General features: G+C 59.3%; 1 protein-coding gene across 2 annotated transcripts in view; it reads right to left on the bottom strand.

Annotated features, from left to right (window-relative positions):
- Window positions 1–13,459, bottom strand: part of SMARCD3 (SWI/SNF related, matrix associated, actin dependent regulator of chromatin, subfamily d, member 3) — a 32,917-nt gene that overhangs the window by 9,507 nt on the left and 9,951 nt on the right. The window contains exon 1 of one of the 2 annotated variants that reach the window (XM_012662139.1): window positions 261–751. The exons of the other annotated variant lie outside the window; for it this stretch is intronic. Within the exon in view, the coding sequence (XP_012517593.1) occupies window positions 261–338 (78 nt within the window). The 5' untranslated portion in view covers window positions 339–751. Of the gene's footprint in view, window positions 1–260; window positions 752–13,459 lie in introns of those variants that run through there. 2 annotated transcript variants of the gene reach the window in all.

The following is a 13,459-nucleotide window of genomic DNA, read 5'->3' as shown; positions in this document are numbered from 1 at the left end:
CAAGTCCCACCCCACCCCCCGCCCCCGCCAAGAGCCCATGCGAACGCCTCCCTTCCCCGCCTCACGCCCATCCCCAGCCGGCCGCCTGACGACGTGTTCGGGTTCCAGGGCGCCGGCACAGTCCCGGGGCTGGGCCGTGGGCCGGGCGCCCCCGCTGGAGGGTGGGAGAGCAGGAGCGCCCTCCCGGCCCCTCCCGATCAGCCCTCCATTCAGCCCGCGCCAGCTCGCTCACCCTCCCCCGCTAACTTTCCCCCACTCACCACCCCATGGACCAGAAACTCAAAAAGTTTGCTTTTCGTGGCTTTGCGCGCCCCTCCGGCAACTTCGTCCGCGGCCATCGGGGTGGGCTCAGCGGCTCCTCTCACTCTCTCTCTCTCTTCCTCTTTCTTTCCCTTTTCTGCCTTTTTTTTCCTCCAACTCTCCCCTCTGAGTCCTGCTGGGCTCTCTCACACTTCTACTCGAGCGGAGTGGGGAGGGGGCCCCTTCAGGGCTGCCCTGACGGCCCACGGCCCACGCCGCTGCCGCCCGCCCGCCGCCGCCGCCGCCGCCGCCGCCGCCGCGGCTGCCGCATTCCTGCACTGATAAGCCAGAAATAGTCCGGCGGCCCGGGGTCTGCCCGCGCGCTCGGCGGGCCGGGGCGGCCTGCCTTGCAGCCCTCGCTGTCCAAACAGCGCAGATAAGCGGCAGGCGCGCCGACGAGCCGGGCTGCCGGGCGCTGGGCAGCGGCTCCGCGGCGCGAGGCCGCTCGAGGGCCGCGGCGGGCGGCGCGGGGAGGGGACGCCAGGGGAGGCGGCGGGGGGCTCGCCGGCCACCCGGCTCTCGCCACAAATAGTTTCTCCGTTAGGGAATTCGCCGGCAGGGCCAGGCACGGAACAGCCAGTTCCAACTTTCCCCTAAGTGGCTCCTGCTGCATTTCTGAGGCCCTTTCCCCAGAGACCTGGCAGGCCAAGTAGGGAAACATTCGCTGGGAGGAATCCGGGGGGAGCCCGAGCGCCCGGGCCGCCGGCGGTGGGTGTGCCCGGACGGCGCGTTGCCCTGCCGTCCAAGATGTGTGTGCCCTTGTCTCGCGCGCCGCGTGTGTCCGCGCCCTTTTGTGGCACGGCGCGGCGGCGGCGGGTGTGGATGTTTACGTGCGTGCACAGACAAATGCCTCGTCTGTGTCCTCCCGCCACGACAGCCTCCGTGCGTGCGCGTGCGTGCGTGTGGCAGGACGTGGCCTGTGCCTTTCAGCTCTGTGGGAGTCTATTTCTGGGTATGTGAGTCTTTGTCTGTCTCTATGTGAGAAAGTGAGGGCAATAGGGGAAGTATTTCGGAAAGAGGGACAGGCAGCGGGCTCATGAGAACAGGAAGAGAGAATGTGGCGAATGGCTCAGAGCCAGGGTGGGTGCCTGGGTGGGTGGGTGGAAAGAATGAGGCGAGCAGGCCTTGATTTCCGTGGGGCAGGGGGTGGAGTGGGGCTAGGGAACCCAGAGGAGCGGGACAGCTGGGTATGGTGGGCCAGGCTCAAGACCCCTAAGAAAGCAAGGGTGTGGAGTAGGGTGATGAGGGAACCCTAGAAGGGACAATGTGGGTGGAACTGGCTGTCCCTCGGGGTGGAGCGGGCATAGGATGGAGGAGGGGAAAATTCTGAGATCCCCTGGCTGGGAGCTTTGGCCCCACCCATACCCCCAGGCCACACCCCTATCTCCTTCTAGAGGAGGAGCCCGAGGGCTTTGGAACATCAGTGGGTCAGCTCTATGGTGGACCCGCTGCACTGTCAGAATCCAGGTGAGGGCTGGGCAGTGCCTGGGGGAGTTGATGGAACACTTATTTGAAGTTGGGCCCTGAAGACTGGGGGGGTCTGAACCCTCAACCCTTCAGGATGCCTTTGCCCAGGGAGTCTCTTCTGCCTGCAGCCTGATCTCCGCTGGCCATGGTTGTGCTCCTGGCTATCACTGTCCATTTACATGCCCACTGTCAACCTGAAAGGCCAGAGAGGGTATCTGGTCCAGGATGCCCCTCCCCTACCCCTGGCTTGGCAGGGGACCTAGAGATCCCCTTCCTACCCAGTCTTTCCCAAGGCTTCTGCCTAGACCCCCTTCCCCTCAGAGAATGGGCCCTGGGAGGGTGGGAGGGGTGGGTGGGCTGCCTCTGTCAGCCACAGGCCATGAAGGTAGCTGCTGGTGACCTGGGGAGGTGATCTGCTCCAACCTGTTTGCTAACCTCCAAACCTCCACTTGCTCTGGTTTCTAAGCCGCTGCTCCCACCATTCTTTGCCTGGAATACCCTCCACCTCCCCTCTGTCCAAATCACATGCATCCTTTAAAGCCCAGCTCAGGCCTCACTTCCTCTAGGAAATCTTCCCTGGTCCCACTTGTGTGCATGGATATTTCTCTTCTCCAAATGCCCATTGCCATCTACTTTGCACCACAAATTGGCACTGGACTGGCCTGATGTGCCCTGTGCCTCATGTATGTTAGGTTTGATTTCCCAAAGAGGTTACAGCCCCCTAAGATCAGGGACTGGTATTTAAGTCCTACTCCTCCGCCCTCTTCCTGGGCACAGGGACTCGACAATACCAAATGCCTGATGATGCTTGCAAAGCTCAGTGGGCCAGTGGACAGAGCTGGTACTCTGCCATTCACCTGAAGGTGTGAGTCACCAGGGGCAACCCTATACCCACTGTGGGTACTTCTAGCAGGGACATGGGCAACCATGGGCCTCAGAGGTTCTGGGGCTGGGAGGTAGGCATCCCTAGGCTTTGTGTAAAGCTCAGTGTTTTCAACTTTTGGAGAGACCTTTTGGGAAAAGAAGACAGCAGAGGAGGTAGATGGGTACCCCAGCATGGGCAGCTGGGAAGTATGAGGGAGAGGCATGAGGAGAGTGAACACCAAGCATTTGTGAGAGGCTGGGAGATCCTGGGCTTGGTCTTGGCAGTGGAGGAGTTTGCAGGAGGTGTTCGGACCAGGGGCTATGGTGATACCCATGTGAAGGGGCTGGTGTCACTACAGTTCATAGATAAGCCCCCTCCTGAGTCACCCCTCTGGGAGCTGTCCTCAGGTGTGCACAGACAGTAGGTATACTATGCACACACACACCCTGACATACATGCACCCCAGACACACACTAATGCCAGCATCAGAGGGACACGGAGCCACATCCATTTGCACACACAGCACACCTTGACCACCGCCACATCCCACACGCTGCAGGCCAGATTCACAAGGCACCCAGACACATCTGCATGCTGCTTTTACAGGGGCGACCCTAGGTATGCCTAGGTGGGCGACACAGTGGAGCCTTCGGACCAGAAGAAAGGGGCGGCGCCAGTGTGGGGACCCAGAGCCCCTCCTCACAAAGGCCAGGATCCCCAATAGCTCAGCCCCAGAAGGGCGCTTGGCAGTGCCACGCCGCTGACAGCTCCGCGGCTGGGAAGAAGGCCCAGGGACAGCCCGGATTCCGCCCAGCCCGACAGGGCGCAGGCCGCACTCGCGGCAGGCCGTGCGCGTCTGGGGCAAGGGCGGCCGCCGGGCAGCCCGGAGCCGGAGTCCCCCCTGCCGTCCCCCCATCTCTCCTTCCCTCGCTGAAGCACCACCGGCACCAAATGGCAAAGCGCCGCTCCCCGCGCAGGGAGAGATGCGCCGCGGCCTGCGGGACGGGCTCGGCCGCTTCGCCCCCACCGCGCCGGAGCGAGCGGGCGGCGGCCGGTGCGCTGGGGGGCTCGGCCTGGCCCGGCCCGCGCCGCCCCTCCCTCCGCCCGCGCCGGGCCCCGGCCTGGGCATGCGCGCCGCGGCCTCCCTCCCGGTGAAGGTCAGCCCAGGGCCCAGCTGCAGGACCCGCGGCGGCCGGGGGAGGCGGAGGAGGGAGGAGGGATGCGGAGGAGAGACTTAACTCCTTCCCTGCGGGAAGACGGCCGCCAAGGCCGGCGGAGCACCGAGTCCCGCCCTCCCGCCTTCGGTGGAGGTCCCACTACCGGGACACAGCTCGGGGGGAGCGGGAGGGAGAGGAGGGGGAGGGGAGAATGGGCGAAGGAGGCTGGCGAGGGGAGAGGGAGGAAGGGAAGGCACGAACAAAGGAAACACGACTGGAGGGAACCGGTTGCTTGGGAGAGACCTCTTTCCGCTGCCCCCTTTTGCCTACACCCCCCACAATGAAGCTTTCCTTAGGCGAGTAAAATTACCCTCATAGATTGGTGCGGGGACGCAAAGAGAGAAGTGAGACCACTTGGAGCTCTCAGGCCCACAGAGCCCTGATGTCTGTGTTCTGGCCCATCCCTAAACCTGGCCACCACTTTCTCCTCTGGCCGCTAAACCTGGGGCAGCCACCGCACCCAGAGCAGCTCTGATCCAGCCTACCTGTCCGGCCTAAGCCCCAGGCGCCCAAGGAGCTCTGGCTAGTCCTTGGGGCCAGCAGGCAGGACATCTGGGAGACCAGACCAGGGCATCAAGGCACAGCTCTCCTCCTTCTCCTGGCCTCCCCCCCCCCACTGCTGTCCCCAGGCCAGAGCAGCTGTGGGCCTCCCTGTCTGTGTCAGAATGTTTCCCTGCCCAGGACACCCTCTGCTGCTATCAAGGGGGCTGTCTCTCTGTGTGACTTTGCCTTTCTGTGTCTGTTTTGCAAACATACACAGGAGAGACAAATGCGATAGAAAGAAGCAAAAAGCAAAGAAAAAGTGGTGTGACCTAAATAGTGGTGTGACCTTGGGCAAGTCTCTGTATCTCCCTGCCCCTCAGCGTCCTCAGCATTAGAAGGAGGGGCTCAGGCTAGAGGAACCGAGGCAGACCAGGAGGGGAGGAAGGGGCCAAAGGGCGTGAGCAGAGACACAGACACAGAAACAGACTCACGCCCAGTACCCAGGTGCTGCTATCAAGGAGCGAAGCCTGTTCCTAGCTACCAGCCCCTCCTCTGTGAGGTCCTCAGGGACACAACCCCCAGCCTGCTTCCTCCCTCCTCTGCTCAGAGTCACTCTCTCTCTGGTTGGCTCTGCCCCTTGTCACACACACCTGGAGAAGCCCTCACCACTACACTGTCAGCTCGCTGCCAGACCTTACCTTGGGGTCCCCAGGGTCCTGCGCAGCAGGCAGGTGCATGATAGAGGTTAGCTGAATGGATAAGTCCTTCTTTTCTCTTTGCCTGTGTGGCTTTCCTCAGTCTACAGGATGCTCCCGGACACCCCTCCCAGCACACACATCGCACACACAATACACAGTAAACTGCTAGTCTCAGGAGCAGAGCTGGATTGCTGGGGCCCTGAGCATCCCGCTGCTGCGGAGGGAAGGCACGTTTTGGATTCACAGCCAGTTTTCTCTTAACTCCTCATGGCCACCATTAATTAGGTGGCCTCTGGTAGCAGATCACACACCGTATAAGAAATGAGCCACACAGGCCTGGTCCCCATTTCTGCAAGGATACGGTTGGTCTGTGGGTGCTAGAACTGCCCCCGGGGCATGGCTCCGCCTGGTGGGTGGCAGGACCACATCCAGTGACTTGGCATTGGGTGACAGACACCCTGACCTGCTGGCTGTATGGCCCATGGAGGGAGGGACGTGTCTCTCACAGCCATCCTCCCTCCCTACTCTTCTCCTCCGGATCAACGCCTGGCACATCTGGCTAGATTCAGGGGCTTAGATATGGCTGAACCCCAGGGCAAAAGCAAGGGGGAAGCACAGCCTTGGGACCCTGGGACAGTGGAGACTCCAAACAGCTTTCCCACTTCTCCTCCCCGGGGCTTTGCAGCCATCGTCTCCTAGCTCCACCGGCCTCCTGGTTGACAGGCAGCCAGGCTGGGGTGGCCCACTCATCCCCACAGTATCCTCTGTCCTCTGCTAAAGCCCCCACTCCCGCCCTGCTCCTGCCATATCCCCAGTGCCCCAGGCTCCAGAGGAGTCACCCAGTAGATGTCCCGGAACCCCCGCATCTCTCCAGATGCTCGTTGAGTCCTCCCTGTGCTGCGTGCTGCAGAGCTGGACACCCAGATTTGGGAGGCAGCCTGTGGCTCCCTGTGGACTGGGGTCTGCTCATGTCCACTGTGCAGCCCCGCAAATGCCACCTTCTTCCCGGTGCTCTGTCCTCATCTGTGAAATGAGGGTGCTGCTGCGTGGGAATGCCAGGAAGGTGCAGGGTGCTGCCCCACCACCAGGCCTTTGAGTCCAGGCCCTGTGTCTTCCACCCTGCCCGGCTGGCAGGCCCTTGGCCATCCTCCCAGCTTTCTGCACATGCGCCCTGAAGCCCCCGGGCCCCAGGCCTCCTCTTTCTTGGTGAGGGGAGCCCCATCCTAGCATCCCCAATTCTCTTCCTCTCTCTTTTGCAGCTCACGGCTCCCTCCTGACCAGTGTCAGGACAATCTTCCTCATGACCTAATGTCCCGCCCTCACCTCGGGAAGCTCGAGGACTTGTGAGGCAGGAACAGGCCTCCGCTACTGCTCTGACCAGGTGCTCAGAGGGATTCCTGCCAACCAATACATTCTGAGGTCTGGGATGTCGCCTGGGTGAAGAGCTATGAATGGAGAGGAAAAAAGTCATCTGCATTTCCTTAAACAAATTTTTGGGGAAATAAAACCAAATGGCAGTGGACAGTGGAATGTACAAACAAAATACAGATGGAAGCACCTCGTGGCTCTCACCTTCTGGCTGTCTCCAGCCCCATCGGGGCTGACCCTGCCTCAAGTGCACCAGGTTCAGTCTTACGATGCCCTTTGTCCCCAACTGTCAGTCACCACAGAAAGCCCCAGACTCAGACTCCTGCCAACTCCCGCCGTCTGGGCCCCTGCAGGTGCCCGTCTCCCACCAAGCCCCGAAACCCTCCTCCCGCGTGGTCTGTTCTAGCGAAACCGTCTGCCTACTTCTGTGAGCATCCCCTTTGCCTCCAGAAAGCAGAAGGGGGGTTCCCTGCTGAGGCCCTGCTTCACCACCCCCGAAATCCCCGCTGGTGGCTGTGTTTTTCCCAGAGCCCCACCCTTGCCCCTCACTGCTCCTTCCAGACCCCCTCTGAGCCTTCGCTGCAGAGGTTCTTGCTCCTGCCGTGGCATTCTCTGCAGCAGTCTTGTCCTGTTTGCTGATTTTCAGGGCCCCTTGTATGGGCCTCCTGAAACCTCTGGCCTCTCAGTTCCTTGGCTACTCCTCCTCTAGTGACCTCCCCTGCCTCAGCCACTCACTTTCACGGTCACCTCTTAGACGACTGCAGCAACGCAGAGCCCCCGGGGAAGTCCCATGCACCCCGCTCTCTGACCACCATCTCTTTTCTCTCCAGCTCCCTCTGTCCAGCTGCCTGACCCTCAAATCCTGCAGCTCCTCTGGAACCTCTGGTCCATTTCACTGGCCCACATCCCCTATCACAACCGCTCCTCACTCACTTACATGTATTTACTTTATGGAAACATACACGTAACAAAATTTACCTTTTTTTTTTTCCAAGGCAAAGTCTCGCTCTGTTGCCCAGGCTGGAGTGCAGCGGTGTCATCACAGCTCACTGCAACCTCGAACTCCTGGGCTCAAGCGATCCTCCTGCCTCAGCCTCCTGAGTACCTGGGACTATAGTTGTGCACCACCATGCCCAGCTAATTTTTTAACTTCTTGTAGAGATGGGGTCTCATTATGTTGCTCAGGCTGGTCTGGAACTCCTGCCCTCCGGTGATGTTCCCACCTTGGCCTCCCAAAGTGCTAGGATTACAGGCGTGAGCCACTGCACCCAGCCAAAATTTACCATTTTAACCTCCCTTGCATGTATTCTTGACTCTCTTACTTAAGGGTTCAATCCAGCTTCCCCAGCTACTCTCCTGCACCTGTGCATCGGAACATGGCTGGCAGCTGCCGGCCAGTCTCACTGCGGATTCAGGAGTGCGAGCTCACCTGGCCTAGCGCTATCCGGCAGTCCGCTCTCCCCACGGCCTGCTCTCATCCATTCCTGCTCTCACACGCCCACGGGGGTTTTTCACATCTTCTCTCCCCTTCGCCCTCCTCTCCCCCAGCTGGTGTCCTCTATTCCCACTGCACTGAGAAAACAAAGCTTCCAGAGAACTTCCAGAGGCTCCCACCACATGCTCCCACCTGCCAGCAACTCTACTCTCCATTCCTCCAGATGAACTATCTGTGCCCCCATCCATAGCCGGTTGCCCCCCTGTGTGCCAGCTCCCGGCCCCTGCCACACACCCGGGGACGCTGCTCCAGCAAGCAACTCTCTCCCCACCGCCGAGCCGTCGGCCTTCCCCTCTACTGAGCACGCGCAAGTGCTGTTCTTCCCCACCTGAAATGAACTCTCTTGACGCTACTTATCCTACAGGCTACTGCCCAGCTCCAAGAAGACCTCTCAGAACAGTTGTCTACATTTGCTGTCTTTGATTCTCCTGAATCCCAGTCCCGTGAGAGCACCTCCCACCACTCCACTGAAGTGCTGCTGGCAGGGTCACCAGTAACCTCCATTTGCCAAATGCCACCACCAATTCTCAGGCCTCAGGGTGCTTGGCTTAACCAACCAACAGCAGCCTTCCATGTGCTGACCACGCTCTCCTCTTTGGAATGCCTCTCTCCCTGGCTGTCCTCCTGCCGTGTCCTGGCGCTGCTTCTCAGGCTTCCTTCCAGTTCTCCTCCTCCTCTCAGGGGAGGAGCGCCTTGGGGACTCGGTCCTGGGTCCTCTTCAGCCTCCACACTCCCTTCCCCAGAGCTGTCCTTGAGCACACTCACAGCTGTAGCACACAGCTGTCCACATGTTAACAGCTCCCAGTTCTCCTCCAGCCCAGGCGTCTCTCCCAGTCCTTAGACTCATCCGTCCGTCGCCTACTCGGCATTTCCTCCTGGAGCGTTAACAAACAGCTCAAACTTAATGTGTCCAAGATGAGCACCTGCTCTTCCACCTCGGACTCGGCTATTACCCTGCTGTCCTCCTGCGTCCACACCTGGACTACAGCGTAGCCTGCTTCCAACCTCCCCGACAGTCTATTCTCAGCACAGCCACTAGGATGATCCTTTAGAAAGGGAGTCAGATTATGTCACTGCTCTGCTTGAAACCCTCCCGAGGCTCCCTGTCTTATTCCAAGCAAGCGCCAAGATCCTGAAGGTCCTGCAGGCTCTGGTTCCATCTGTGCCCCTCTACGTCTGCCTCCTGCCAGCCCCTCACTCCCCTTCCTGCCTTGGCCTCTGGCCTCCCTGCAGCTCCTTGGAAACTCCAGCTACTTGCCGGCCTTACTCTCCAGCTGGCTGTTCCCGCTGCCGGAAACATTCTTCCTCCAGCTATCTGCATGGCCAACTCGTCACCTCCCAGAAGTCTTTGTTCACACGTCCCCTTCTCAACGAGGCACAATTCGTCCACTGGATAGAAACTGCAGTGCAGCCCCTCCCTTCCACACCCCGTCTCTTTCATTCTGCTCCATGTCCCCCCCACAGTGCGGAAAACCTCTCACCAGTCTACGTCATGTACTTACTATGGTTTCGCTTAACTTCTCTTTTCCTCCGTTAGAACGTAAGCCACAAAAAGGCAAGGATTTCCATCTGTCTTGTTTGCTGACACATCCCAAATACCTGGCACGTGGTAGAAACTCCGCTACGTCACAGGTGTAGGTGAAGAGAGCCCCTCCAAGTCAGCGTAGGGTTTCCAGCATGCTTCCCAGGGCCGTCCGGTGTTGCGGTCTGAGACTGCGTCGTCGTAGGAGCAATGACACCATCTTCAATTTGTGCAGGACCTGACTATTGCCCAAGCACTGTCACACACATCAACCTGTCTAATCCTGACAGGCCCCTCTCAGGCCTGTGGCAGGATTCCCATTCTAAAGATAATGAAAGTGAGGCTCCAAGAAGCCATGTGATTTGCCAAAAGCCACTGTGCTATTATGGGGTGGGGCCAGGATTGCAACTGGGTCTCCTGATCTTAAGGTCCCTGGGTTTCCTCCTTCGTCCTAAGCTGCCTCCCCAGCGTGCTAACACCCCTCCACCTTCCTGAAACACCTGCCTTTTAAAGAAGGAAATCAGAATCCTTGGAGGCCTGTACATTTAAGCTGAATTACTCTCAATTATCTTTTAAAACACACCCAAAGTTATCTCAAGCAGATTGTTTCAAACGTTGGGAGTATAAATTCCACCTGCTCGCTGCGCCACCTCTGGTTTCTGCAAAACTTTGTAACTAAGGCTGGCTGCCTCCCCGTCCCAAATCCACTGCCCTGGGTGGGGTCTCTGCAGGCTCCATGGTGCGATGGCTCTGAGCTTGGGGTCTAGAACAGGGTTTTGGGCTGGATGATTCTTTATGGTGGGGGCTGTCTTGTGCACTGTATGATGTTAGGAGCATCTCTGGCCTCTATCTGGTGACTTCTATCAGCTCCCCAACATGACAGAGTATCTCCAGACACTGAGCCTTGTTCCTGAAGGGTGAAATTGCCCCAGCATTGAGAACCACAGCTCTAGAGTCAGACGGTCTTGTGTTCAAAGCTGGCTCAGCCACTGAGTGACCATGACCTTGCGCACGTTGCCTGACCTGCCTGAGCCTCGTCTTCCCCACGCCACGCCTGACGCCCAGGCAGCTGTGATGACCAAAGCAAGTAGAGCATGTACCGGAATTCAGCACAGTGCCTGGCACAGAGTAAACACTTAACAAATAGGAGCCGCCATCATCAGCTTCCTGATGTCACTGCCTGCCGGTCCCATGGCCTGGAGCGTCTGTGGCCTTGGCCGCCGCTAATGTGCCTTACTGCCAGGTCCCGGCTCAGCCTGCTGCTGTCCACCCGAAGCTGGGGGGAGGGGGCAGTGGAACCAAGGAGCCCTCAGAGCCCTTCAGCTGCAGGCCTGTCACAAATGCCATGGAGGGTACACATGAGGGGTTGGCTGCCGCTCTTAGAAACCAGCCAGGTGAGTAATCAGAGTGGCTAATTAGGGTGGGCTCTGGGAACCCCGGGGGGACTCTGGGGTCTACCCAAAACACTGGACGCTTCCTTGAGCAGAGAACAGCTACAAGTAGTGTTAGTACGCAGGGTGGGTCATAATGTGGGAAGCCTGTGGCCCAGCAGCTTGGTGGGGGCTGCGGCATAGGCTGCCGGAAAGGAGGGGGCAGCCAGGAGCCTCTACAGGTCGCAAATCTACTGGACTCAAACCTAAGAAGAATCTGCAAGGCCACAGTTGGGCCTAGAAAAGCAAAGCTGAGGTTTGGGAATTGCCGACGGAGGCAACCAAAGGGAAAGCAGGGCCTCCTTCCGTCCTCCGCACGTGTTTGCGGCCGGCCTGTGGGAAGTGCGGCCCATTCACACGCATGACATGGCCTCTGCCCTCAGGACCTCATGGGTGTTGAGGAAGACAAGATGGACAGAGGGCCCCATGCCAGGCGTGAGCGGAGGGAGCAGGCGCAGGGCCCCGACAGGGGCGGGCCGGGCTGCCCCCGCAGGCGTCTCAGAGCAGCAACACCTGAGCAAGCAGCAAGGGGACGCCCTGGCTGGGCGCCATGGCCAAGGCTGGCACAGGGTGCTGTGGGTCTGGGGGGCTTTTGCCCCCTGGGCACCTCTGTGAGGGTCTGGGGAGAGGCACCCCGAGACCTGTACTTCCTCCTGGCGGAAGTCTTACGAAGAGTGGAGAGGCAGGGCAGGTCCCCGGGGCGCCCAGCAGGCTGAGACGACCAGCGGTGGCTGCTCTGAGCCCTCACGCATGTCAGCTCGGTTAGTGCTCACGACCTCCCCACCAGGTAAGCACAATCCCTAACCCACCTTACGAGTGTGGAAGGACAAAGTGACTGGCCCAAGGCCGCACAGCTAATAGGGGATGGGGTTGGGGTTTGCGCCAGCTGGCCAGCCTGGTTCCAGCCCCTATGCTGCAGGCAGGCTTGATGGGAGGAAGTGAGAATGTCCCAGATGCTCCTGCTAAAATTAATTTTTTTTAATTAAAAAAAAAATCTAAGGGAGGTTCTGAGGGGTTTACAGCCTCAGGGCTGAGGCTGTAACCACAACTTCACACCTGAGAGGCAGCTGGGGAGCCACAGGGGCGGGTGGGGTGGGATGTCCACGTGTCCACACAGGCCCTACTGCTGCCACCAAAGGGGCCTCACCAGCTCCCGAACACACCACGCACAGCCCCGAAGCCCTGTCTTTGCCCCTGGGGTTCTCCCTGCAGGGATGCCCCTCTTACGCCCCCCTCCGCCAGTATGGCCCGTATCCTTCAAGCCAACCAATTCCTCAGCCCAGCTCTGCAGTTGTGTGTTTCCCACGTGTTGTTTTGTTGTTGCTGTTAACGTCCTCCTCTCCCTGGGCCCTCACGTTTACTCCATAGGCAAGTTTTGTAGATCCTATCTCTAAATGACTTCTCAAGCCCATCCAACTCTGCACTTCCCTGCCACGACCCAGGTCTGGGCTACCACCATCTTCTTCTGGACTGACGGCCCCACCTCTTCATTCCGTCTCTCCCCATACCATGACCAGAGTGATCTTTTCAAAAATGCAACTAGGACCATGGTACATACTTGCTTAAGATCTGACAATGGTTTCCGCTGTGTTGATAGAATCCAACTCCTTGCCAGGGCCCACAGGGCTGAACCCACCCAATGGACGCCTTCAGCTCCACTAGTCCCTATGTGGTGCTCAGACGCACTGATTCCCTGCCCACCTCAGGGCCTTTGCATGTGCCATTCTCTTGACCTGGAATGATCAGCTAGTTTGGTCTGAAGGTCAGGTTCTTAAAGCCAGGATTTGGCCCCTGAATAGAGAGGAGCTAATGCCAGCTCCTGCCTTGGAGAGGTGCCCAGCCAGGATAGCAGCGGCTTTTGGCATGAGGTAGGGAAGAGTAGAGTGCCAGTGCACCCGACTCCAGGACGCCGGGTGAGTGCAGGTGAAGCAGGTCTTGCCGGGGTTAGGAACTGGGGGAGCTCCTGTGGAGAACAGGGGTGCGGATCCCCTAAGGAGCCCACTCCTCAGCAGCCTCCACTCCCCGATGTGGTGGCGATGAGGGGGAATGGTGGAATCCAGGGGGCTCCGGGGGCTGCACCCAAGCCTCTGCTGGGGGTCATGTGGGCAAGCAGGGCCAAGCAGCAGCAGTGACACAACAGGGGCGCTGACTGCTGGCCGGGCAGGGACAGGGCACACTGAATGCCCAGCGTAGCCGTAGCCGTGGGAACAGCAGGGCTGGGGGCCTCCCTCCGGCTCCACACATTCCCACGTGAGGAAGGCTGGAGCTGGGGGAGGAGCCAGAAGCATTCCAGCCACCCAAGGGAGCGGCAGGGAGTCCACTTGTCCCTGGGGCCTTGGTCCTTCCGGTGGCGGGTGTGGTCCAGGGTTTTGAGCTTCCCCGAGGCTCTGGCCACCTAGAGCTCATCTTCTGCCTCCTCCACAAGACACATCTCCAAATTCTGAATGCAGCCGCCAGAGGCCCCCTGCTAAGGGCTGAATTGTGGCCCCCAAAATTCGTATGTTGGAGTCCTAAGCCCTAATACCTCACAATGGGACCTTATTTTAAGATAGGGTCTTTAAAGAGGTGATCAAGTTAAAACGAGGTCACTAGGGTGTGCCCTCGCCAGTGACCA

Source organism: Propithecus coquereli, unplaced genomic scaffold, assembly GCF_000956105.1.
Source record: "Propithecus coquereli isolate 6110/MARCELLA unplaced genomic scaffold, Pcoq_1.0 Scaffold75, whole genome shotgun sequence".
In the NCBI taxonomy this organism is placed as follows: domain Eukaryota; kingdom Metazoa; phylum Chordata; class Mammalia; order Primates; family Indriidae; genus Propithecus; species Propithecus coquereli.
This window is presented reverse-complemented; position numbering and strand designations above follow the sequence as displayed.